We start from the raw sequence: 24778 nt of genomic DNA on the forward strand, positions 1-24778 counted from the left end.
GCTCTGCAGGAGGAAGATGACTAATGCTGGTATAAATTGCATTATTCTGTAACTTTTTGTGGCCTCCTCAATCTGCCATGTTTTAAGAGTTGAGCTCTTTACAGTCTAGTGCTATACAAAAGGACCTACACTTTTATAATAGACATCATTATTTTTTAATCCCTGAACAACTTAAACTTATTTTTAGTCACAATTTAAAAATTCTCCAGCATATGTTAGAGGGATAAATGCTTGAGTTATTTTTCTTTTTAAGAACTATGACCTACCAAGCTCTTTTCACTACTTTAGAAGTGAAAGAGTCATGTAAAGAATGGCTGAGTTGTAGTTTGAATGTGCTGGCTCTACTGCATGTTTTAAGACGAATTGACAAAATTAATCATGTCTTCTCTTACACAGACACCTACTCTCCGGGAGAAGTCCATTTTACTGGTGAAAATGATGACTTACATTGAAAAGCGTTTTCCAGAAGACCTTGAATTAAATGCTCAGTTCTTAGACCTTGTTAACTATGTCTATAGGTAATTATAGCAATTAATCATTTATTGCAGCTTATTGATTCATAATTTGTACCATATATGAACTTTATAACATGTCATTAATCTTTTTAGGTCTGAATTACAGGATATTTTTATTTATTTTTTTTCTTAAGTTCAAAATCTAATCACTTAACTGAGACCACAGTGCATATTTATGGAAGGCAATTTGAAAACAGAAGTTCCTTAGTGAGGATTTTTACTTTTGGCCCTGATAGAATACCTCCACTCCAAATTCTTTCCCAAGATACCAAGGCATCCTAATAGCTGACTGTATTCTCAACACTGTAGTTACAGCTGAGATCTGTCTTTTCACATTCATAAGATACAGAAATTCTTTTTCCTTGAAACTTTATTGTAAATTAGACATTCAGGAGTGTTACTTTGCTAGGCAGACTTGCAGATTTTGAGTCACAATGAAATAATTAAAATAGTCACCTTATCAACAAATGCCAGGTATTTAATGGTGTGCTACTGCTTTACATTATTTTGCAGTCACTTTGCTTCTGAACTCTGCTGGTTCACTCTGCAAACTTCTGTGTGCCCATGGTGCTCAGAATGTTTTGTCAATCAATTCCATTTGTCATTTCAAACACTGTACAGATGTGGCTCAGTGTTTCACAATTATAAGAGTCTATCCTGAAGAGTACTTCTGATAGTTCTGGGGTGGTTTTACAACAAGCAGCAATATTTTGTTTGCTGTTTCTCTCAAAAACTGCACCTGGATATTCTCCACAAGTGGGCTTTTACAGAATGTCACCTCTTTGTGTTTTTAGTGTGTTATACAAAACCTAAGAGTCTTCTCTTTCTAATGGCTCTGTTATTTTATCTTTATTTATTTTAGGGATGAGAATCTTTCTGGGAGTGAACTTACAGCTAAACTGGAGCCAGCATTTCTCTCTGGTTTGCGCTGTGCCCAGCCACTCATCCGAGCCAAATTCTTCGAGGTCTTTGACAATTCCATGAAACGTCGTGTTTATGAGCGCTTGCTTTATGTGACCTGTTCCCAAAACTGGGAAGCAATGGGAAATCACTTCTGGATAAAGCAGTGCATTGAGGTAGGGAAACTCCCTGTATCAGAAATGCAATTAGAAATATGTTTTATTCCTTATTTTTCCTCACTGGGCGTAAAAGCATTATGTGGTGTGTGTTTTGTGGTGTGTATTGTCTGTATCAAAGCTGAAAATACCAAATCTGCTGCCTCAGCTCTTGGTACTTAAAAATATACAATAGCTGAACAGTGAAATGCTGATGCTTGAGAAGCGGCTTTAATATAAATGTTTAAAATCTATTTTCTCTGCCAAAAGCTTAATGACCAGGTTAATACTTAAGGAAAACAGTCTCTTATAATTGATAATGACTGTGAAAAAAACCCAAGAATTGTTATAGGTGAAGATTTCAAGAAAACTGTTAAAGCTGGAATGTCTCCTCTAACAGTATGACAGCTGTTAGGTGGGATTGTATTGAAATGAAATTGCATCTTTGCTTGGTTTATTTAAAATAAAATGGCACAAACCCTTTTATTTTAACAATTTGCATCTTAAAGCATGCATTTGACTGTGAACATTCTTTTTAGGGTAACAGAGTCTGTATTTATTAGCAAATTGAGGGCACTTAGTACATGTATTAAAAAGTATAAAATACAGACTTTAAGCCTCAGATATTCTATTAATAAATGTGATAAATAGCCCTTAAACTTACTATTGCAACTTTAATCTTGTTTTTAAATATTAAGCCATAGTGATGTTTTCTTTGAAGTACTGCAGTGAAATGTATGTTCTAAAACTCTTGTTACGTTTCCACGCGGTAGCTGCTGTTGGCAGTGTGTGAGAGGAACACCACGATTGGCACAAGCTGCCAGGGGGCCATGCTGCCCTCCATCACCAATGTCATCAACCTCGCTGACAGCCACGACAGGGCAGCCTTTGCCATGGTCACACATGTCAAGCAGGAGCCTCGGGAGAGGGAGAACAGCGAATCCAAAGAGGAGGTAAGTGACTTGTGGAAAATGCAAGCTCCTTGATTCAGCTCTTCCTAGTTTCTCACCAGATAACTTTGGAGAATGCGTGATGAAGATGATGTGTGCAGATTGTTTGTGTGTCTTGTGGTTTAAGCATATGTGGGTCTCTCAGAACTCCCATTCATTCATTTAGCCTCTACTTCAGCACTCTGAGCAATTACAGGCCTGAACCTGAAAAAGTAGCAGAAACAGTGAGGCCTGAAATAAATTGATGAGGAGGGTGTTTTCTATTGTGGCAAATAAGCAAAAGTACATAGAAGATGCCTATTTTTCCTTACTGAGTTGTTTACTTCTGTGTAGGATGTTGAAATAGACATTGAATTGGCTCCAGGAGATCAGACCAGCACTCCCAAAACGAAGGAACTTTCAGAGAAAGACATTGGCAACCAGCTGCACATGCTGACCAACCGGCATGACAAGTTCCTCGACTCCCTTCGGGAAGTGAAGGTGGGTGCAGGCTGTTGGTGACAAACCACTTTAATCCCAAAACCTTCAAAGTGATCTGAGGAGGTTTTTTTTTTCCTTTTTTCTATCACACACTTCTCATTTTTTAGCTGAGTTTTCTTATGTAGACATCTCATATAATCTGTAATTTCTTATTTGCCTATGGTAAAAAATTCTTAAGCCTTCACTTCGTAGCTAGTTATTAGTTATCACTTTCCTACGAAATTAAATATCATCCTCCTTCACCATAAGTATATTTTAACATATCAATTTGAAACTAGTGATGACAAACACAAAAAATGTGTATCTGCATCTTATGATTAAATAATTTCTAAGAAAATAATTTAGCTGAAAGCTATGTTTAAATAGCACCACACTAACAACAGCTCTATCCAATTAACCTGATTATTCCTATTACCAAGATGATGATCATCATCTTTTTCCTTCTTTTGATGTTTACAGTCATGAATCAGAGTCTTGATCAATGTAAAAATAGTATTAATTTCTTGTTGCAAGTCTATATTGCTAAAGGAAACATATTTTTATTGAAAGACATTAGTATTACTACTGAAACAACTGTATAACTGAGCTGTTTTGCCACAGGATTAATTGTATTTTCATATTTCTGTATATCTGTCTGTTTCCAGACAGGAGCGTTGCTGAGTGCCTTTGTTCAGTTATGTCATATTTCTACACCTTTGGCAGAGAAGACTTGGATACAGCTATTTTCACGACTTTGGAAAATCTTGTCTGACAGACAGCAACATGTGAGAACCTCTCTCTCTCTCCCACTTGCAGATTCCTCTTTGTAAATGACTGCTGTTGCAGGAAAATGTATTTGTGTGGTGACTTTGTTCACTTGCTTTGAGATATTTGCCATTCTCAGACTGTTGAATGTTGTATACCTGTATCAATACATCTTTTGAAAGAAATAGGGCCTTTCATTTTACAAAGAGAAATGTACTTATTGAAAGGTTGTTCCCTGTACTAAGGAGATTTTAAATCTGATTCCCTTTAAAGAGATCTCCCCTTAAAATCTGATTTCACTAATTGGAGAATCTGAATAGACAGATAATATTATGTTTTTTCTTCTAGGCTCTAGCAGGTGAGATAAGCCCTTTCTTGTGCAGTGGAAGCCATCAGGTGCAGAGAGATTGCCAGCCAAGTGCCCTGAACTGCTTTGTGGAAGCAATGTCACAGTGTGTTCCTCCCATTCCCATCAGACCTTGTGTCCTGAAATACTTGGGTAAAACTCACAACCTCTGGTTTCGTTCTACATTGATGCTGGAACATCAAGCCTTTGAAAAAGGACTGAGTCTGCAGATTAAGCCTAAACAGACAACAGAATTTTATGAGCAGGAAAGCATAACACCTCCTCAACAGGTAGTGTTATATTTATTGAAATACCTTATGAAATATGAAGAGTAATACCTAACACTGACAGGTCCTCCACTAAAACATGTCCCCAGGTGTCACATTTTAAATGTACTTTAAATATCTCCGAGGGCAGTGACTCTAGCATTGCCCTGGGCAGCCTGTTCCAGAGCTTTACAATATGTTCACTACAGACATTTTTCATCATATCAAATCTAAGAAACCTCCCCTGGTGCAACTTGAAGCTGTTTCCTCTTGTCCTGTTGTATTATTGACTTGTTGAAAAATTTTGCTTTCTATGATTCAATCTGTTGTGTTAGGGAAGACAGGCAAGAGTCAGTGAACAAGCTTTAGGATTTTTTTTTTCATGCAGTGTTGTTTTCAGTACTTGGTTGTTACTAATTTCTTGCCTTGTAGAGAAAGTTTTAATAAGTTCTATAAGTAGTGCTCTATTCCACATCTCTCTCAGCTTGCCTCGGTGTAGAACATGGGGTTTGCTACCTACTATGCTTTATAAAGACAGCTTGACTGTGGAGAAATATGTGTTCTTAACATTGTAGGAGATCCTGGATTCCCTTGCTGAGCTCTACTCTTTGTTGCAAGAAGAGGATATGTGGGCTGGGCTGTGGCAGAAACGCTGCAAATTCCCAGAGACAGCAACAGCCATTGCCTATGAACAGCATGGCTTTTTTGAACAGGTACAGTCTTGATTTTAGAAATTATCTGAGTAGCTCTACTGTCAGGATGAATATTCTGGTCAGCAGGAAAAAACTCTGAATATTGTTTACTTACTTCAATCTTCTAAAATGGAAAGTGCCATGGCTTCCCTACTGTCTACAGTACTAGTTGGAGGCCATGTAATACTGAGGTAAGGTGAAATTTTTGTGCACACCCATCAGATTTCCATGACATTTAAATAATCTGCCAAATAATAGCTATATTCAGGAATTAATTTAACACACTTGACTTTTTTTCAAGTCTGTGAAGGTTTTCTTATCACTTGTTTTTAAAAATAAAAGAGTATTGAATTATTGTGTATATAGCAGATGGGAACATGGAATGGTTGAATTTTCTTTAGGCACAAGAAACTTACGAAAAAGCAATGGAGAAGGCTAAAAAAGAGCACGAACGGAACAACGCTTCCCCTTCCATCTTCCCTGAGTACCAGCTCTGGGAGGACCACTGGATTCGGTAAGACTTGAAAGCTGATGTAGAAACAAGTATTTTACCCTGCAATAGAAGCAAAATACCCTACTCTTGGTTTAAAGCATTAGTTATGAGGATAAACTTATCTCAGGCCTTAGCTCAGATACAGGGAAAACTTAAGGGAATAAAAAAAGCTATTTTGTATTCCCTTAACAGAGCCTCAGAAGTGATATGCCTGAATTGCTGTAAAAATCTAATTTGCTATTGGTGGAAACAGACTGGAGCTAAAATTTGTTTTTCCTTTTTAAAATGGTTGTTCTGGGAGACACAAAATGCAGCTCTTCCCTGTTCACAGATTTCTGTATTATAACTGATAATAAATAAATAAATAAATAAAAAGTCTTCCCATCTGGATAAAACTTCTGCAGTGCTTGCAAAGCTGTTTGTAGACAAACAAATATGCAGATAATATTCTGATACACAACATTTATTTCCACTTTTATTGGAGTTTTTTGGGGTTTTTTTATAACAAAATTGACACTGCATTTGATTTTCTTAGTTGCTCTAAAGAGTTGAACCAGTGGGAGCCTTTGACAGAATATGGCCAGTCCAAAGGTCACATAAATCCTTACCTGGTGCTGAAGTGTGCGTGGAGGGTCTCAAACTGGATTGCTATGAAGGAGGCTCTGGTGCAGGTGAGTGAAGGCTTTTTGTGCTCATGTTTAGTTTAGCCTCATCCTGCCTGGTATCTTCATCCCAACTGTTTTAAGAGCCATCCCATGTGATGGTGGTTATTGCTCTTGAGGCTGCTATAAAGTGCCAGGCTGCATGGACGTCTTGAGCTTCCTGGGGCCAATGGCAGACTTCTGTTGGAGTTGGTAGTAGATTGTCTGGAATCTTTTTTTAAGTGTTGTATATGGTGTCACTAATCTAAAGAAGATGGAAAACATGGGGGTGTGGGGGGGATGTTTTGATTTGGTTTCTCTTTGGTTTGCTTTTTCTGTTCTGTTTTAATTTTAAGGAAAAAAACTTCTCATGGTAGGTAGAGTTGCTCATCTGTGATGAGTTAATATAGAAACATTAACCGGATGTAAAAATGAAATCTAGAAGGTGAGAATACATCATCAAATCACAGGTGGAATGGAGCTTGCAGATCTTTCTTGCAGTGTTGTATACAGTGGGACAGTACTGGGATTACACTGCTAAAGATGCCAGAATTTGCAATAAAGGGGTGAAGTACATATTTAAAATGCAATGTGAAGCCAAATCTCTAAGTAGCAAACTGCACATGCAACAAAAACTGTCTTAAGAGTGCTATTTACATTTTCATTAATTTCTTCTGTTCCTATAACAGTATTTTGTGTCCTATATAAGTATGCAACTTAGAAATAGCATAGAAATATTTGAGAAACCTTTAAAGCCTACAAGAACTATATGGTACAGTATATTATAAGCCTTGGGCTTCAAGATAGTGAAATAGATCATGTCTGACAGCTTCTGGTTTTGGACAATTGCAAGTTGAGTAGAAGTGACAACCCTGAGTTAGTGCTGATATGCTTTAGCTGCAGTTGTATTAAATGAGGTATTTTCAGTAATGAGACATTTACTAAATGACTGAGGAGAAGATGCTGCTGAAGCCATAAATGGAGCCTTTGTTACTCTACTCAGGTTCTTCTAAAAGTGTCAGCACACGTTTGCATAAATATTGGGATCTGAAAGAATAATCGATTCTATGCTGCTGTACTCACTACTCCAGTTTTATTGATATTCTTTAATGTGGCTGTTTTTTGTCAAGTTCCATGGTTGAGTCAGAGAGGCCAGAGAAGATGGCAAATATCTATCAGTTTTTGTAAATCTTTGTGAAAGATTTTTAATAATCTACCCATTAAAGTTGAGCTATTAAAACAGCAAGTAGCCTTTGATAGGACCCAAGACTCATTTCCATTTGCTCACACTGCCATTGTATTTAATGATCCAGTAGATAACATAATAAAAAGGAGATTATTTTCACTGTGTAAGTATAAGGATGCTACCTGGCACTTTCTCTTTGCTGGCTCAGGCGTAAAAGTCAGTTGAGGATAACAGGAATAACAATTGTAATGGTCACCATACAGTTTATCAACAGGAGGATAATGCAGGGGGATTTCTGTGCTGCACATCAAACCATAAAGGGCCTTTGATGTAAAATGGAGGAAAAAGAGGTGACAAAGTTGTAGATTAAAGGTCTGCAGCATCAGCTGGTGAGCACTGACTCTGTGCAAGTTTGCTGTAAAGTGCTTACAGAATTTAGGTGCTGCACAATTCAAGTGCTTTGCTGGGTTTAGTTACCATATTTCTACTGTTCCAGAATTCTGAGAAAATGGTTTAAAATTATTTTATAAATTATTTTAGCGCTATGACCTGACTTTGCACCCGTGCTCAGAAATTACTTTAACATAAATGACAAGGTTGGTTGCTGATTACTTGAAAAAATACTATCTTTTTATTTTCATAAACTTAGCAATGCCTTAGAGCAGACAGGGAGTATAATGCTGCATGATGTGGGACAGGTAGGGACAGTATTTCTTTTAGGTGAGAAGTTGCCATTACATGTCCTGGAGCCCCTGAAGCATTTCAGACATAGTGTGTGTTATCTGCTGAGAAGCATCTTCTGGCTTTGTACAGGGTGAATTGTTTGCTGTGAGCTTCCTGCTCCTGTGGCAGGGCTGCTTTGGGCTGGCTCAGCTCTTTGAGCTGCATTACAGTTGTCAGTGTAAAAATACCCCAGCAGCAGCTTGGGCATGGGCACTTCCACTCTTGTGCTGAATTGGCAATTTATGTGCTAGCCTGCCCTTGCCAGTAACTTTAGGAGAGCTGAAACTCCTCTAGTGACATAAATGTTAATACTTCAAAACCTGATTTTTTTAAAAAAATGAGATTATTTTTTTAAAACATCAAAACTGTTTGTTTAAGAAGGCTTTAAAAAACTTAACTGCTTGAGTAGGAACAATCTTTACTGTTTTTCCTATTCCACTACTAGGTGGAATTGAGCTGTCCAAAAGAGATGGCCTGGAAGGTGAACATGTACAGGGGGTACCTGGCCATCTGCCACCCCGAGGAGCAGCAGCTGAACTTCATCGAGCGGCTGGTGGAGATGGCGAGTAGCCTGGCCATCCGCGAGTGGCGGCGCCTGCCCCACGTCGTGTCCCACGTCCACACCCCCCTGCTCCAGGTAACAGCAAAGAGTTCTTATTTCCAGTTGTCCTCCAGTAGCAGGTGTCAGAACTTTCAGCAGTGCAAGTGTAAAATACTTTAGTGTATATAGTATATGCAAATAGTACTGATAGGTTTGGCATCGTGGTATTTTTTTTTGTTTAAAGTTGCAGAATGTGTGTTTCTATTTCTTCGAAGTACTTGTTGCTTATCTGGAAAAAAGCTTGTAAGAGATTGAACCCACCTTTTATCAGACCTCCAAAAATAGTTTTGGGGATCACTTGGCACAATCCTGATTATATGGAATATGTAGTTTAACTATTGCATGAAATGAAATAACACCCTGTTGTTTTCTCTGCGATTTAATCATGTAAATAATTAATTTTTCTTGCAAGAGAAGAATTTTTGAGAGTATGTATTTTATTGGCAAGTACAATCAAATGGAAGTAGGTGCCTAAATCCATCTTTAAAAAATTTGATTTTGCCTTGAGTTACTTTCAGAAGATACTTGAAAATGAACCTTGTCTCCTCTGATCTGTGTGTGGAAGTGGGGCTGTGGCAGGATCGTGCTGGGCTTAGCAGTGTGGGATTTATGCAAAACATGCCATTCATTTGGCATTTAAGCTTTGTCCCTGTTTAGATACCCTATAAATATATACCTGACAAAACTCTTGTTCCTGTGGAGGGAACCTTTCATCTCCAGGGGACAAATTGTGGAATATCTCAGTAGTTTTCATGACAGGGATCATTTCTTGATGGGCCATTGCTCAGAGATCTGTGACTGAGCCCTGCCTGTGAAAGTGCAGGGGACTTTGCTTTGAGCTTTCTTTGATACAGAGGCTTCTGTGATTCTGTTTAAGATCAGTAGTTTCACTTTGTGTGTGTGATTCATAACCAATCTACACCATATAAGAAGGGACCTCTATAAAATGATTGCTCCTATGGGTAGAGCTCACACGGCAGCTCATACCTTTGAAGTTTTATAATATAAATTGATGCATCATATAAAGTGAATGAACATGGAAGTTTTCTCCATATTCACAAGTTATCAAGTAAATAAGTACAATTTGTGAGGTCACACAGTATCATTAGATGGTTTCTCAATTAATTTAATTCCTTCCTGCTAAGTTTTCACCCATTTTCGAATTGCCCCCCCTCTCCCCTGCTCAAGGATTTGCAGCAGAAAAAGATTAATATTGCTAAATAAAGTATTTAAGTGCTTTCAGATATCTATTAAAACAAGCTTTTAAAACAATCTAATATGTATATATCCCTAGTGAAGAAATGATAAATTAGTCAGTGACTGACAGAGGTACAAATGCAGCCTTGAATTTGCACTGCAGTAATTACTTTTTTTTAATATCAGATAGTATGTGATTAAATACCCATGAGAAAATTAAATTTATGTGATGAATGGGTGTAGGATGAAGGTTAAGCTATTGTGAGAGCTGATACTGAGATGATTGTAGGAAAATACTACTTTAATTTATTTTGTTTCAAGAGATTTCACTCTATAAATTTGGACTGCTTTTTTTTTTCTCAAATAGTTATCTCATTTGGTTGATTAACAATGAATACACCTGTTATCTGCCAAGTGGTAGCTTAGAGAATACTACACTGGCTTTACTGTATGACAGGTAATTAAATTCTATTAAAGTTTGTGGGCCTTTTCTTCAGGTGGTTGAGGTTTTGACAAAGGGTCTGCTGCCTTTAGTGGCTTCAAGACTGCTGCCGTCTTCTGTTCATTCCTTATTTATATTGTTTATGTTTTTTAGGCAGCACAGCAAATAATTGAACTTCAAGAAGCAGCCCAAATAAATGCAGGATTGCAACCAACTAATCTGGGGAGGAACAACAGCTTACATGATATGAAGACTGTTGTCAAGACTTGGAGGAACAGGTTACCTATCGTGTCAGATGATTTATCCCACTGGAGCAGCATTTTCATGTGGAGACAACATCATTACCAGGGTAAGTCTGCCTGGTCCTGCATTCATCGTAGAATTTTCCAGATAACACCTAAGTTCTTGGTGGCTTGGTTTTGACAAGTTGTAGATTTTATTCAATTTTCATTTAAGTCTTATCGTAAGTCAGGTGTTTCATGTGTGCTGCTCCCTGTACAACACCATTTGCGCTGACACACTTTTCACATTGCTTTTCCAGCCATTGTCACTGCGTATGAGAACAGTTCCCAGCATGACCCCAGCTCCAACAACGCCATGCTGGGAGTTCACGCCTCTGCTTCGGCCATTATCCAGTACGGGAAGATCGCTCGGAAACAAGGGCTGGTCAACGTGGCCCTGGACATCCTGAGCCGCATCCACACCATCCCCACCGTGCCCATCGTGGACTGCTTCCAGAAGATTCGGCAGCAAGTCAAGTGTTACCTGCAGCTGGCAGGAGTCATGGGCAAAAATGAGTGTATGCAGGTAGGGCAGCTTTATTCCTGAAGATGTTGCTGGAACTTATGGAGGATTACAGGGGCCATCAGATGCATTGATCTAAACAAGCTGCCTGTACCCAGAACAGGGGCTGAATTGCCTTGGCTGTGTTATAACCTGCAGGGAGGGTTGTTTTGAGTAATGCTGTTAGTCCAAAGCAGTTAATGTCCTCTGTGAACTGAATACTGTGAATATATTAAAAATTAGTGGATCCAGAAGAAATGTGGGAGTAGGTTTTTTGAAATCTTACAAGATTGATAAATGGAAGGGACTTTGAAAATGGCATTATTTGTAATGGGACTAAACAGCACTGCTGCAAGACTAACTGAAACTCTGAGTGTCTGACTCATGAGTGGTGGATGCTGTCAAACTAAAGTAAAATTGATTGTCTTGAAAAGGAAAAAACTGTGATTTTAAAACCCATTGGTATGTGGTTGACCAGCAAATGAACCTTGTAATATAATATAAATAATATAATAATAATAATATATTATGATAACATATTATATATAATTATTATAATATAATATATATAATTATTATACTAATTATAATAATAGTATCATAATATTATAATATAAACAGGGTGGAAAAATAACCTGCTAAATGTTGTCTGTTGTATTTGATTTGCATAGGCCAGTGGAAAGTTAAAACTGTCAGTCTATATTTTCTAAAATGAAAATGAAATACCAGAAAATCGTACTATATAAATTTCAAGAGAATATTTTGGCTGTTGTTTTATGACACTTTTATTTAAAAAAGCCTTCCCTTTCAAAAGACTTTTCTCACTAAGGCTTATTTAACAGGGTCTTGAAGTTATTGAATCAACCAATCTGAAGTACTTCACCAAGGAGATGACTGCAGAGTTTTATGCATTAAAGGGAATGTTCTTGGCACAGATTAACAAGTGAGTATGCAGGCTGCAAGAGGCACTAGCACACATCTGAAAAAAATGCAGCTGAAGCTTTCAATGCAGTATTTGAGCAGAAAAGCTATTCCATATCTTTATACCAGCCTAAAATTTCTTACTGCTGTGTAAGAAAGTTAAAGTATCTGTGAGAGTTCCTTTGCAGTTTGGAGATGTAATGATTGGCCCTATACTGAAGCCTTGTAGTACAGAAGTAGTAATGGTTTTGCTTTGCACTGACAGGCATTTTACTGTTTTGAGGAAGATCTCTCTAATTCAATAAATGAATATCTCATCAGTCAAATTTTGCCTGGAGATGCAAAAAAGACTCCTTCAGATTTCAAGAGCTCTTAGTGGACATGAGATTTAATGGCAATTTTGCTATGTGTTACATATGGGTGGAATAATTCCTTTACCACTGCATTGTGGCCACTTATGGAGTGAAATCCATCAGGTCTTAAGCTGTACACTGCAACCTCACATAGCAATTCAAGTCAGGAAATGATTAATATCTTCTTCTGTGGATACAAGAGAGAATTTTAAATAAGCAGAATGCAATTACTTTGATGGAAAGTACAGTGGACTTTTATATGGTCACAGGCTTAATTGTAGTTGAGGTGTAAAGAGAAGAAAGTGTGCCTCCCCCATATTTTAAATTTTTTTAAAAATTCTTGCAGAGGGCTATCTCTCTTTGTTCCTTCAGGATAAAATGGATAAAGGTTTCTGTTTAAAAACATGGTTCTGATGTACTTACAGTTTCTTAATCTTACCAAAAACACACAAGCATATTAGCACTGCAGTTGAGGTCAGGAATTTAGGAAGGTTTAAGTTAAGACCAGTGGCAGTGTTGAACTTGAAAATGGGACTGCTGATTGATTACCTGTGTGTCAACGAGACTGAAGTTAAAGGTCACCTCTGCTCCTGCATCCTCCTGTGCTGCCCACTGGCTGGGCAAGGTGATAGAAACCATTGAAATAAAATCACCTCAGATGTCAAGAGTGATGGATTGTAGAGTGGGAGAAAGGAAAACGGACAGAGAAGTCCCTTTTTTGTAAAGAGGTAGTAGTGATACAAACTCATCCATCAGGCTGCTGCTGGGCTGGTTCACTTCAAACCTTCATCCAAGGTGCTGGAAGCTTCTGAAAGCAAGGACATTAATGTAGCACAGAAACTTACACATGACAGACAAAGCTGTTTTCCTTTTTAGAGTTATGCCTCAGTAGCTGGTCATTTTAATTTAGTATTATAATCCTCTAAGCTAATATAACGACTAATATTGTTAGGTTGAAAATACATTACAGGCAATTTTAAAAAAAATAAGTCAAGCATCATGTTACTTTTCATATGGTTTATTTCAATGCTTATTCTGCAAGAGAGAAGTGAAGCTCTTTTTGTTAATAAGGAGTCTTGAAATACTTTAAGTTTCTTCATTTTGGTAATGCTTATGTGAGTTTTCACATCCTTTATTTTTATGCCTAAGAAGTAACATAGATTCAAGGGCTGTATAGATACTGGGATGAATCATGCCAAATTTTGGACTTGTGACACTTGAGGAAACATGGAGAAAACCCCAGAAGTAACAAACAAATAATCTTTTGGTTACCCAGAACTGTGTGATTAACCTTCAAATTCCTTCACTTTTCCAGTTGAAAAAAATTTTACAGCTGTGGGGATGATGTAAAACTTTTTATGACTTCTCTGGAAGAGGAGTTAAGTAACATGCACTCCTCTGAAAGATAACTTTGATAACATCTCCCCAATGGTGCTTTACTCCTTCTTTTGCTCAGTGAAGCAGCATGTTTAAAAGATTTTGCTTCCACTCCCTGTGTGTTATCATTTGCCCTTCTTTCTTCCAGTTTCACTGCTTGGGTTGCCACCGCAGTGCACTGGAAGATTTTTTTCTTTTTTCAAGCGAGAATGTGGAGATTTTTAACACAAAACTGTTTTCCTTAAGAGGCATTTTCTTTTGTAGGTGCTGAACTTTATGGAAATCAATGACAAAATAGTTCTCAGGGACCTTACTAGAGAACTTCATGCAAAAAATATCACTGTGTATTAAGAAACTAATTGCTTGCCTTATTAGAAATCTGACTTACACTAGCAAAGAGTTACTAAATTATATAAAACTCATATTCTTCCTTGTCACCACGCAGGTCTGAAGAAGCAAACAAAGCTTTTTCTGCAGCTGTGCAAATGCACGACGTGCTGGTGAAGGCGTGGGCCATGTGGGGGGATTACCTGGAGAATATCTTTGTGAAGGAGCGGCAGCTTCACCTGGGGGTGTCTGCCATCACCTGCTACCTGCACGCCTGTCGCCATCAGAACGAGAGCAAATCCAGGAAATACTTGGCAAAGGTAAGGTCTAGGTGGTTAAAAAAGAATCAGAGCTCCACCCTCTCGGGAGGGGCTGGGATGATGCCCAGTGCTCAAATGTTTGCAATTAGAGAAAGGGTTACTGAGGGAAAGCTTTAATTTAGATGGAAGGGCTGTGTGTGGTTGCTCATAATTCATTTAGGGTTTTTTTACTGAAGTGGGATGGCTGGGGTTTCCTTTAAATGTGGAACCTTTCTGTAGGAGGAAGAGGACAAATCACATCCAGAATTTCTACTACATTGTGTAGTGAAATACTTGCCAAGAGGCATCCTTTGGTCCTTTAAAAAGTAACATAGTTTGAGGTCTGTTTATCATTACTATGGATAAATAATATTGAAGTTTATGTAATAATAGTATTTTATTCCAGATAAACATTTTCTATACAGTTTTACTCTGAAATTCAGCAAAATATTGGCCAAAAAAAGCTATTTGTGTTTTACATTTCTCAGTTTAGGGATACTTAATCTCTCTCATGAAGTAAATTAAAAAATTGTACCAGACCAGGGAAGACAATCTGTTCTAACCATGAAACAAACACAGAAAATATTGTTTGAGATTCAAGGTGGGCTCAACAGTGCTCTGAAGTTTATTATTCTCTCTGTCTGGTTGCATAGTAGTTAATGATTTTTTGTCAATGCTTAATATATTTATATTTAAATTAAACTAGGGGTGGACAGTTAAAATAATTAAGAACACTCAAAGAAATAATCAAGTTTTATCTGAGTTGCATATTTTAGGTTCTATAAAATTGCCCAAATTTATATCCACACCCCCAGCCAAAAACCCAAAGAATTTCTGGAATGTAGTCAAGTTCATTTGCTCTTTTTTGTCTTATATCATAGCAAGGAGCACACTTACATTTATTTTTTACATTCTTTAAATATTATTTCAGAGGGAAAAAATAGCATTGGCCAGGCATAATGAATTTAAGTCCTTGTCTCTGAGGCAGCTTTAACACCTACAAGGACTCCACAGTCATATTAATAAAATATCTCTGCTTTTGTGCATCGTAATGATTGATGTGTCTTCAGTTTAAGCACTGAGAGATCCTCTTGAAATTCTCTTCTAGGTTCTTTGGCTGCTGAGTTTTGATGATGATAAGAACACCTTGGCAGATGCAGTGGACAAGTATTGTATTGGAGTCCCACCCATCCAGTGGCTGGCCTGGATCCCACAGCTGCTGACGTGCCTGGTTGGCTCAGAGGGCAAACTCCTCCTCAACCTCATCAGTCAGGTACAGGAGATAATCTCTAATTCTTTATTGTCTGTAATCTTTGTTGGCAAGATGAGACACGAATATTTTTTGAAGCAAATTACAAAAATGCCAAGCTTTAACAATGGTATTGTTTGCAACTGTTGATGTGTTAAAAAATGGTAATTTCTGCCTTTAAGCAGGATTATTTTAAATTTCAAAGTGAGTTTTACTTACTGAGTTTAAATCCAGTGAAATTGAATCCTATCTGCATGAGGCAAATGCTCGCTGTCTCTCTGGAATTCTATTTAATATATTTTTGTGAATGATACAGAACACATAAAATACATAGTTAAAAATGCTTGTAACGTAGGAGTAAAGAATGGTTAGTGTTAGTAGCTAAAGGGCAAACTCTGTCTGGAAGTGTTTTGGTGTTTGTTCATTCAGGTTGATGTAAAATGGATGTGAAGTCCCATTAATGCACAGGTGGCCCTGGGAAGCTCTCACAATACCTGAATTCCAGGCCTGCACTGCTCCACTGTTTCCTGGAAACTGGCACAGGACAACTGTTGTGCTGAATTCCTCACAGAACTCTTTTCTTTCCCTCCACTCTTGGTTTTTGAGATGTGGACTTCCTGACCATGCAGGTCCCTTCCAGTTCAGGGTATTCCTCGATCCTGTGAGATCAAGCTGTTTTTATACTATCCCCTGTCTTTACTCTGTCAGACTTCTGAGGAAGTCCATTTTTGTAGCATTTGTGTTGGCATGAGTGTGCACAACTCTAGATAGGTATGTGTGCAGAGATACTCATGTTTCCTTCCCTCTCTCTTCATAAAATTAAAATGTAACTTTGAAGAGACCATGCTCCCAAGCAGCTTAAGATGCCAAAGTAGGTAAGGCAAACTTTGATGGATCTGACTTGTTATTGTCTGGCAACACTGGTGTGCTCTACTGTCTTCTGACAGAAAAAACTCATTTCAACACATTGTAGACACTTTTTTATTTGTTGAGGTCTGTATAAAACTATTATAAGTGAGTGTTTTCTCAGGAGTCATACTTAGTTGGAGCTTAGGCTTTTGTGCTACTGCATGAAGCATGTGTGTGTCAGCTTAGTGATCCGTCATAAATATCAAATTCCTGAATCCTTTAGTGCCATTGCAACATTTTCCCCACTTACCATATCCATTTGGATGGAGAAAGGATCTATGATTTATTAAAATTGTGGCTGAAGAAGCCTCAAATGATGTCTTAAGATGTGTTCAATTTCAGGTAGTAGACACATGGTTTCTTTCCTTTAATAGATACTTAGATTTACAGATTTAAATGGGCTGCTGAATGTCAACATCTCTTTAGGGTTTTTTTTTTTTTTTTTTTTAATGGAAGCCATAAAATCCTGTTTTTATTTTTGGGCACAGTTGGTATCCCCTTACATTAAGTGCCACAATTAGGTGGAGTAAAGTTACTCTCTAATGGGCTTTCTTATCAAGTATCGTGGGGCTTGCTGGGAGTTGTGGCCTAATTTAAAGACTAACTGCTGTCATTATGTCTGTTTTTCTTCCATTATGCACATGAGTAAGATCTTTGAGCTGGCTCAGCTGGGGCTCTGACATTATGCTGCTTTCAGGTTTATTAGGCAATATGATCTGGAAACCCTAATTAGGTAATGTCTTAACAGTGTGTGCAGGGAGCTACCAATTCATCCTCTTCAGGTTTCTGTTACTGAAAGAATCTTTAATTTCCATAAGCTGTTATTTAATACAAAGAGCTGATTATTCCTGAATTGGGCTCATTTGCAAGAGAATATGTCTGTGTTGATGTGATCTGTAGTCAGTATTCCTTAACTGGGAAATGTTTATCTCCAAATAGGTGGGAAGAGTCTATCCCCAGGCTGTTTATTTCCCTATCAGGACCCTCTATTTGACCTTGAAGATAGAACAGCGAGAGCGCTACAAGAGTGGTGAGTTTGGTCCTCATAACATTGTTTGAGCTCTTTCTAACTTAATTGTTATGCTGAGTTTCACTGGATTTTATAGAGAAAACAGATCCTCTAGAAAACATACCCACTTAGCAAGGCTAAGGAAGAAAAATCTTGATAAGCTTTGCTTGCATTGATTTGTTTCTGTGAAGTTAAACCTGCAGATGGCTTGAACTGTCTTGAATTTTCTTGTATAAGATACTCAACAAGAAGAGTTTCATCTCTTTCATTCTCATGTCACCTTAATTATTGAGAATCACATGTTCTTTACTGGATGTTTATTTTGATAAATTTGTGGAGAATTAGAAAATTCTTGGTTTATCAATACAGGAGAATGTCACAAATTTCTAAGATTCTTCAGTCTATTTTTCATTGGAAGCATGAACAATGTAACATGGTTTGCATACAAACATTTAGTTTGTTTTCAAAGGAGCCACACTTGTAAAAATAGTATCTCCATAATCACTTCTTATGGTGAATTTTCAAGTAAAATGAACATCTCAGTTTACACCAGATAAAAGCAATGTTGGCTTTGAGAAATGTTTGGAAGATGGGGAAAGCATTCAGAAACTTGCGCAACAAATCTTTTCCCAAGAAAAAAATCACATCTGGAATAGTCAAATTATTCCACAGACTTTAGTTGTTCTTTTGTCCCATATAAGTTCCTGGGAATCCTGTGAGAGCTACTTGAAAAACTCCCATTTCAGTTCTGTGTTCTTTATTACAAAGTACACTGTTTATTTAATTGCCCTTTCCATTTGGGAATTTGTTCACTAAATTTCTGTATAAAATTTGAAAGGGCACTAATTAAATAATGTTTTATTTTTGTTTGGGTACTGTCTTGCAGAATGACATGCCCACATACCCTAATAATTTATTATTTTCCATCAACAGTAGAATATTTTTCTGTAGGTTCTGCCAAAAAACACTGCTGGGTGGGTGGGTTGTGTCAATTAGTGGGGGTCTTCTGATAAAGCAAAATTCTGCTTAATCACTGTCTGATGGAGTTGTCATCCTAGAGATGTTTTGTGCTAAAATATATAGACTATGACAATTTGTCTGTTGTTGGCATCAATATATTTATTCTTTAGTTATGTGTGAAAGATCTCCTCAAAAGGGAAGGGGAAAAAATAATTCATAATTATGCCCATAATTCAAATAATTTCATCCTATATGGAACAACGTCTGTTTCTTGAAGAGCATAGGCTGGTAATGTAAAAGCTACACCTCCTCTGTAGTTTTGAGAAGTGTTTATTTTGCTTTAATGTTGGGAAGTCTGTACCACTAAATAGCATTTGGTGCAGAGTGTTCTTTCTAAAAAACCCCAATTTTCTTTCTACAAAAATCTTTCTGAAACTCAATAAGGAATACATATTCAATACTTAATGTAAATCTCAAGCCAATTATTGGAACAACTTGTTTTATTTCAAACAGACACATAACAAGTTCATGAAAGATAATTCTTATTTCCTTTTTAATTTTTCCAGACTCAGGGCAACAGCAGCCAAGTTCAGTTGGAAATCAGTCCCACTCTGCCTCAGACCCTGGGCCCATCAGAGCCACTGCCCCAATGTGGAGATGCAGCAGGATCATGCACATGCAGCGGGAATTGCATCCAACACTTCTGTCCTCTCTGGAAGGCATTGTGGATCAGATGGTCTGGTTCAGAGAGAACTGGCATGAAGAGGTATTTGCCTTCAATGTATGGATCATCTAAGGGAAAGTTAACTGCAAAATATTTATTCAGAATTAATTTTAAACTTCAAAGCATAACAGTTTGTTTTGAGTAGTAAACTGATGTTTGTAGAACTGACTTTTCTGACTGGAGTTTAAGGATCTTGCTTATTTCTGGAAGCAGTACAGGGATTTTGCAGAACTGTTGATGTGATGAATGCCTCTAGGATTTAAGCTGTTGCTCTTACTAACTGAAAATGTATATTCTTACACTAAGTTTCAGAGATACCAGTTTCCTTCTTGATCTGGTGGTCTGTGACAGGTGGTGATTATTACCTGAAATTTGCATTGCAGCAGAGAGCAGATGGACCTGCCACTCTGCTGTTACTTGCCTCTCAGAGCGTTGGACTATTCTGTTCTGTCTGCCTAGCACAGTGTTTATTTGAAGGTTTCCTCATATCACCTTTTCTTCATATATCTCAAAATATGAAATCTAGAAGTTACCTGCTGTTGAAAGAGCAAGCTGTCCTTTGTGAAGCAGCATTTCCCTGCTCAGTTTGAATATTTGCAATGCTAATGAAATTTGGTGCTGTCATTTTGAATGACCCTCTGATGCAATTTAAGAGTAGAGTTTTAAGCAGATATTTCTGAGACTGTAATTTTACTATAAAATGCCGTGTGGGAATGAATATTTGGTGTCAAATCAGAAGGCCTGTTCTTTTTGACTATTTTGGTTTTTCTGTTTTTCATTCTTAGGTTCTCAGACAACTGCAGCAGGGCTTGGCAAAGTGCTACTCAGTTGCCTTTGAGAAAAGTGGAGCCGTTTCAGATGCCAAAATCACTCCTCATACACTGAATTTTGTCAAGAAGTTAGTCAGCACCTTTGGAGTAGGTCTTGAGAACGTCTCTAATGTGTCCACCATGTTTTCTAGTGCAGCCTCAGAGTCACTAGCTAGGAGAGCACAGGCAACAGCTCAAGACCCTGTGTTCCAGAAGTTAAAAGGCCAATTTACAACAGGTAAATGTTTAAATTTTGTTTAAATGTTGCTGTTAATCTCAAGAAAATTTCCCCCCACAGTTCAGCTGTGTGGGCATTCTGCTTTTTTATTCCAATATCTTTCCTGAGAGAAAATTTAGAAAATGGCACCTTTCTGTCATTTAGCAAACCTGAAATAGTTTTGTTCCTGTCTTTTGTGCAGTAATAATTGTAATTCAGTGGAAAACAGACATCAACCCAGAGAATAAATATATTGTTGTATTTTTATTATTGAAAACTGTGGTTTGATCACATATTTGTTTAAAGATAAATTAGATTGCTTCAGTATAATATTTTTGCAATTTGCACAGAACTGCTGTCTGTATCTGAGGGACCATAATGATCTCTGTCTCACTGATGGCAGAATTTAATGAAATTTTCACCCCAGAACTCCAAACTGATGATTTTATGTGAAGTCTTTCAAAACAGCCTACTTCTGATAAGGAAGATTACTTTAATGTTTTGGATAACTAGATTATAAAAATTCTATTACCCAAATTTACATCACTGGTAAATTGAATCAATAACTTTAATCAGATCTAATAAAAAAGATACTTAAGGGAAGTAGCTTTTTTGCTTCATTCATTTTCTCTTAACCAGTGGTTACATATTTGTGTATCTGATCTTGATTTAAAATTCAAAGAAAAGCTTGTTTACAAGCTTGATTTGTTTGGTGAAATGTGTTAAGGCCACGCAGCTCACATAATGGCAGAAAGTGACACTGATTGGCATCAATGTTTTGGGTTGCCAGAATTCTGAGTTTTGCATAAATTCCTTGGCTTTTCTTTAAACATAACTGGGAGTGTTTGACAAGTCGGCTTGGGGTGTCTTTTCAAGCATTTTGCTGATAATATTGTGAAAATAATGGAGCTGCTGGGAATCCTGTGAAAGTAACGGAGTTGTAGAAGTGACCTACATTTCTCGTCACGCCATGCATTGCATGATGTCCTTTCTGAGGCACAGCAGTTGCCTGACAGCAGATAATGAAAGTCCTGAACCATATGATTAAATTTTTACTGGATGAAGTGTACTAGGGAGGGAAATGGAAGTAGAAACACTTTGTGTGTCTTTAATGGGAGCTTACAGGGGGAAAAAAATCAGTAGATAATGATTAATGGGATGAAATTTCACCAGTCCAGGTGCTGGATTCTGTGCCTAGAACAGGGTAATAATGGCAGGTACAGGTGTAAATGGGAGAGGAGAGGCTGGGGAGCAGCCCTAGATCAGGGATCTGGGGATGGAGGTAGATCCCTTCCAGCTGAAATGCTCTACATTAAATACAAGTTTGGACTTGATTTTAATTTTTAATAATGGTTTATAGTCTTTACCTTGCAACAGTAGTATGCCACTTATTTATTGCTGTAAGTGTTGTTGATACACTCAGTTTTGGTTAGATTTGAGTTATTTTTGGTCTCTCACACTATCTTCCTCTCCTGTGAGCATCAGAGAGCTTTGGGGTTTCCGAGGTGTAAAAGAAAAGTAAATGCAATGCCAGACTAAAATCTGCAATATCTGAAGTAATATTTCAGAACATTTCTAGAGAAACATTTAAGAAAGTTTAATTACAATTCAGTTACAATTTTTAGTTAAAACAAAAAATGGAGAGGATTTCTAGTTTTTTATGCTATTTTAATTTTTTGCGTATCTGTGATATATAAATCTTTTCAGATTTTTTATCTTAATTAAAGAATTGTATGGAACAACATATAAACCAAAGTATTACATTGGTCTGGCCATAAAAATCATGTAGAGTCATCAAATGCAAAGTGTTTCTTAGTGAATTTCAGTTAAATAACAGTAATTACTTTTTTGGGTGAAGATTTCATGTTTTATTTTTCAAGTATGATGAAATATGAGTGTCTGCAGGATACAAGTAATTATTTTGCTTAGTGCTGGATTAGATTTTATTTTAATCTATTACATTCAGTGTTTAAATTTACAAACTAAATGTGGAAAAGCAGACGGAATTAAACCAATCAGCATGCTTAATAATTTCTGTAATCTAATTTGTAACGCAGAAAATGAAAATAAGTTTTTTTATTGATTTTGCAATAATAGTAAAATGTATATAAATAACTGAATAGGACTGTAATTACTGTACTGAAGACTGCAAGGGCTGTTTAAACTTCATGAGAAATCCCTTGTAGAATGTGCCTGATGTGTCCTTCTGTCACACTACAATGTTCATGTTTGTTTTTCCTATTCTCAGTACCAACTGCATTTGTATGATGGACAGATAATTACAGTGGTTGCCATTCATTTCAAAAGTATCCAAGCTAAGGAGCTGTCTTGGAGTAAACTTTTTGTCAATTATTCCCAGATTAATGTTGACAGCTATGGTTGGTAGACACTTTCAACAGGCTTTGGTTGCATAATCATTTCCATCAACATCAGAGTTGTATTTTGACTCCTATTTGGAGCCACTGGAGACTCTCACACCATTTCTTATATTCTAAATTATTTGCAGCAGTCTGGACTGTTGGAGCTGTGATAGGTCATCTTTATCCATCCTAATTTTATATTACAAAAACAAATTTTACTTTGAATTTTTTTCTAGAACTTCAAATGTATAGTTATTTGACCATCTGTTCTTTGTTCTGTCTCTCCTTTTCTGCTAAACCTTTTGACATCGAAGAATAGAAAATGCTGAAAAATGCTCCCTTTGAGAGCTCTCTAAGCAGTGAAAGCAGCAGAAAATCTGCCTCAATTGTCCTTTTGTGGGCAGATGATAGTTTAGAGTTTGGATCAGCTTCTTTCTGCAACCATCTCTCTACTCAAGCTGAATATGAATGGAAAGTTCCAAAATACACCCTTGAAGGGCACAGTAATTTCCTTGAGACGTTGTCACCCAGTGCAATGAATCCTTCAGTGTGTGAGGTAGCTCTGTAGGGAGGAGGAAGCTCTTGAAACCCAAGTGTGGCTCTGAACTGTTAGGAGAGGGCAGGGGAAAGAGTTCTGTTCATTTTCAGCTTTTTAAAGGATTTTCCTTTTTCCCCCCTTTTGCTCAAGAGTGAACATAGCATACTTCGGTAGCTCTTTCTTTGCTTCCCTTGTAATTTTTAGGTAACAGGATGTTATCCAGGAAATGCAGATAAAGAGATGGATAATACTTGGCCTTGGTGTCTGGTCTACGCAGTCTTGGTTTTCTGGAGCTGGGTAATAAACCAGAAGTCCTGCTCTATATTTCTGCTTTCCTCTCACTGAGGTTTTTCATCTTTATTGGTTTTTTCCAAAAGTTCTTGTGAGATTGGAAGGAAGTTCTGGGAGGTAGAGTATGTATATATAGAGTATATATAGAATATATATATATAAATGTTTGAATAATAACTTCAAAGGCAAGACAGTGCTTCAATTTTGGAAAATGCTTGGATCTGCTTCGGTGTCATGGGCATAAAGAATTGTCCTGCTCTGTGCAGCCAAGCTTACAACTCAGTCCTCAGGGACACCTCACATGATGGGTGTCTTGGCTTTTTAGCTGGAGATCCTTGACATGTGAGCAATTTAACGAAATCAGGCTTTTCCTATGGTCAGAGTAATCTTAAAACTCTTCGAATGAACTGTTGCTTGCTCTAAAAGCATTAATAACCTGTTGCCTTTGATTGATCAGAACTATTCCAGTGTAGCAGAAGGTTTTTTTAATACAGTTCTGGAATCTTAGTTTGGAGGTCTTCTTTGTTTTCTTCATGCCATGTTAATGTTGTGTAGGTCAAGGGGTCTGGGGAGGGAAAGAGGGTTTGATACTCTGATTTTGCTACCTTGAGTATGTGTTTTGGTGTTTCTTCCTGAGGAGTGATGGTACAGCCTTCAATCAAAGTGTGTTAAGAGCCATCAGGGTTTTTTAGGTCTGTCTCACTGGGAAGAAGATTATGCCCCATTTCTCCTTTCATTGAGAGTGGCAAGAAACTTCAGCAGCAGTGAGAAGAGAGAGCAAACTGCTTCCACTGCTGTCTGTACCATGGCCTTCAGTGAAAATCTCCATTAAGGATGGAGGGGGAAAACTTCCCATCATTTTTAGGACTAGGTGGTGCAAGTAGTGAGGTACTTCAGGCCCCAGTGTGTGTTAGCTTGAGAAAGGTGTTTTCCAAAGAAATGGATTTTTTTTTGAAACAAAACCACTGTTTATATAGATTAAGGTGTCTGCAAAGCACAGAGACTTTGTACACAAATAATGTTTGGCCCTTTCTTCCAGCTGAAGTGATTTTTCTTCTCAGATGGGCTCTCTGTGACACGGAGCAGAAAGACTAATTGAACACTCTGTTTTTCCCATCTGCCACTGGGAAACAAAAGAACAACAAAACTCCTAAAATAGGCATTCAACAAACTAGAGCTGCTCTTGTGGTGAACTGAGTGACTTTTTTTTGTAAGGAAAATATATTGATGCGTGTTTTTACCTCTTGGCTGATTCACATTAGCACAAAAACTAGTTGCAGTTTGAGGGTACTTTCCTGCACTTCAGAGAATCGGGAGATAA

The 24778-nt window shown here is 37.4% G+C and overlaps 1 protein-coding gene across 4 annotated transcripts in view; it reads left to right on the forward strand.

Annotated features, from left to right (window-relative positions):
- The window catches only part of TRRAP (transformation/transcription domain associated protein), a 74915-nt gene that overhangs the window by 41751 nt on the left and 8386 nt on the right, over window positions 1–24778 (forward strand). For all 4 annotated transcript variants that reach the window (XM_014252618.2, XM_014252620.2, XM_014252619.2 and 1 more), the window contains 18 exons: window positions 397–518; window positions 1378–1591; window positions 2344–2523; window positions 2854–3000; window positions 3645–3764; window positions 4093–4380; window positions 4932–5069; window positions 5450–5562; window positions 6077–6212; window positions 8537–8728; window positions 10485–10680; window positions 10873–11138; window positions 11957–12057; window positions 14211–14412; window positions 15500–15664; window positions 17489–17579; window positions 19085–19284; window positions 20028–20289. In XM_014252618.2, the coding sequence (XP_014108093.1) occupies window positions 397–518; window positions 1378–1591; window positions 2344–2523; window positions 2854–3000; window positions 3645–3764; window positions 4093–4380; window positions 4932–5069; window positions 5450–5562; window positions 6077–6212; window positions 8537–8728; window positions 10485–10680; window positions 10873–11138; window positions 11957–12057; window positions 14211–14412; window positions 15500–15664; window positions 17489–17579; window positions 19085–19284; window positions 20028–20289 (3133 nt within the window). The remainder of the gene's footprint in view (window positions 1–396; window positions 519–1377; window positions 1592–2343; window positions 2524–2853; window positions 3001–3644; window positions 3765–4092; window positions 4381–4931; window positions 5070–5449; window positions 5563–6076; window positions 6213–8536; window positions 8729–10484; window positions 10681–10872; window positions 11139–11956; window positions 12058–14210; window positions 14413–15499; window positions 15665–17488; window positions 17580–19084; window positions 19285–20027; window positions 20290–24778) is intronic.

This window comes from Pseudopodoces humilis, chromosome 18, assembly GCF_049639895.1.
Source record: "Pseudopodoces humilis isolate 2021_Gansu_Grassland_sample_001 chromosome 18, ASM4963989v1, whole genome shotgun sequence".
Classification (NCBI taxonomy): Eukaryota; Metazoa; Chordata; class Aves; order Passeriformes; family Paridae; genus Pseudopodoces; species Pseudopodoces humilis.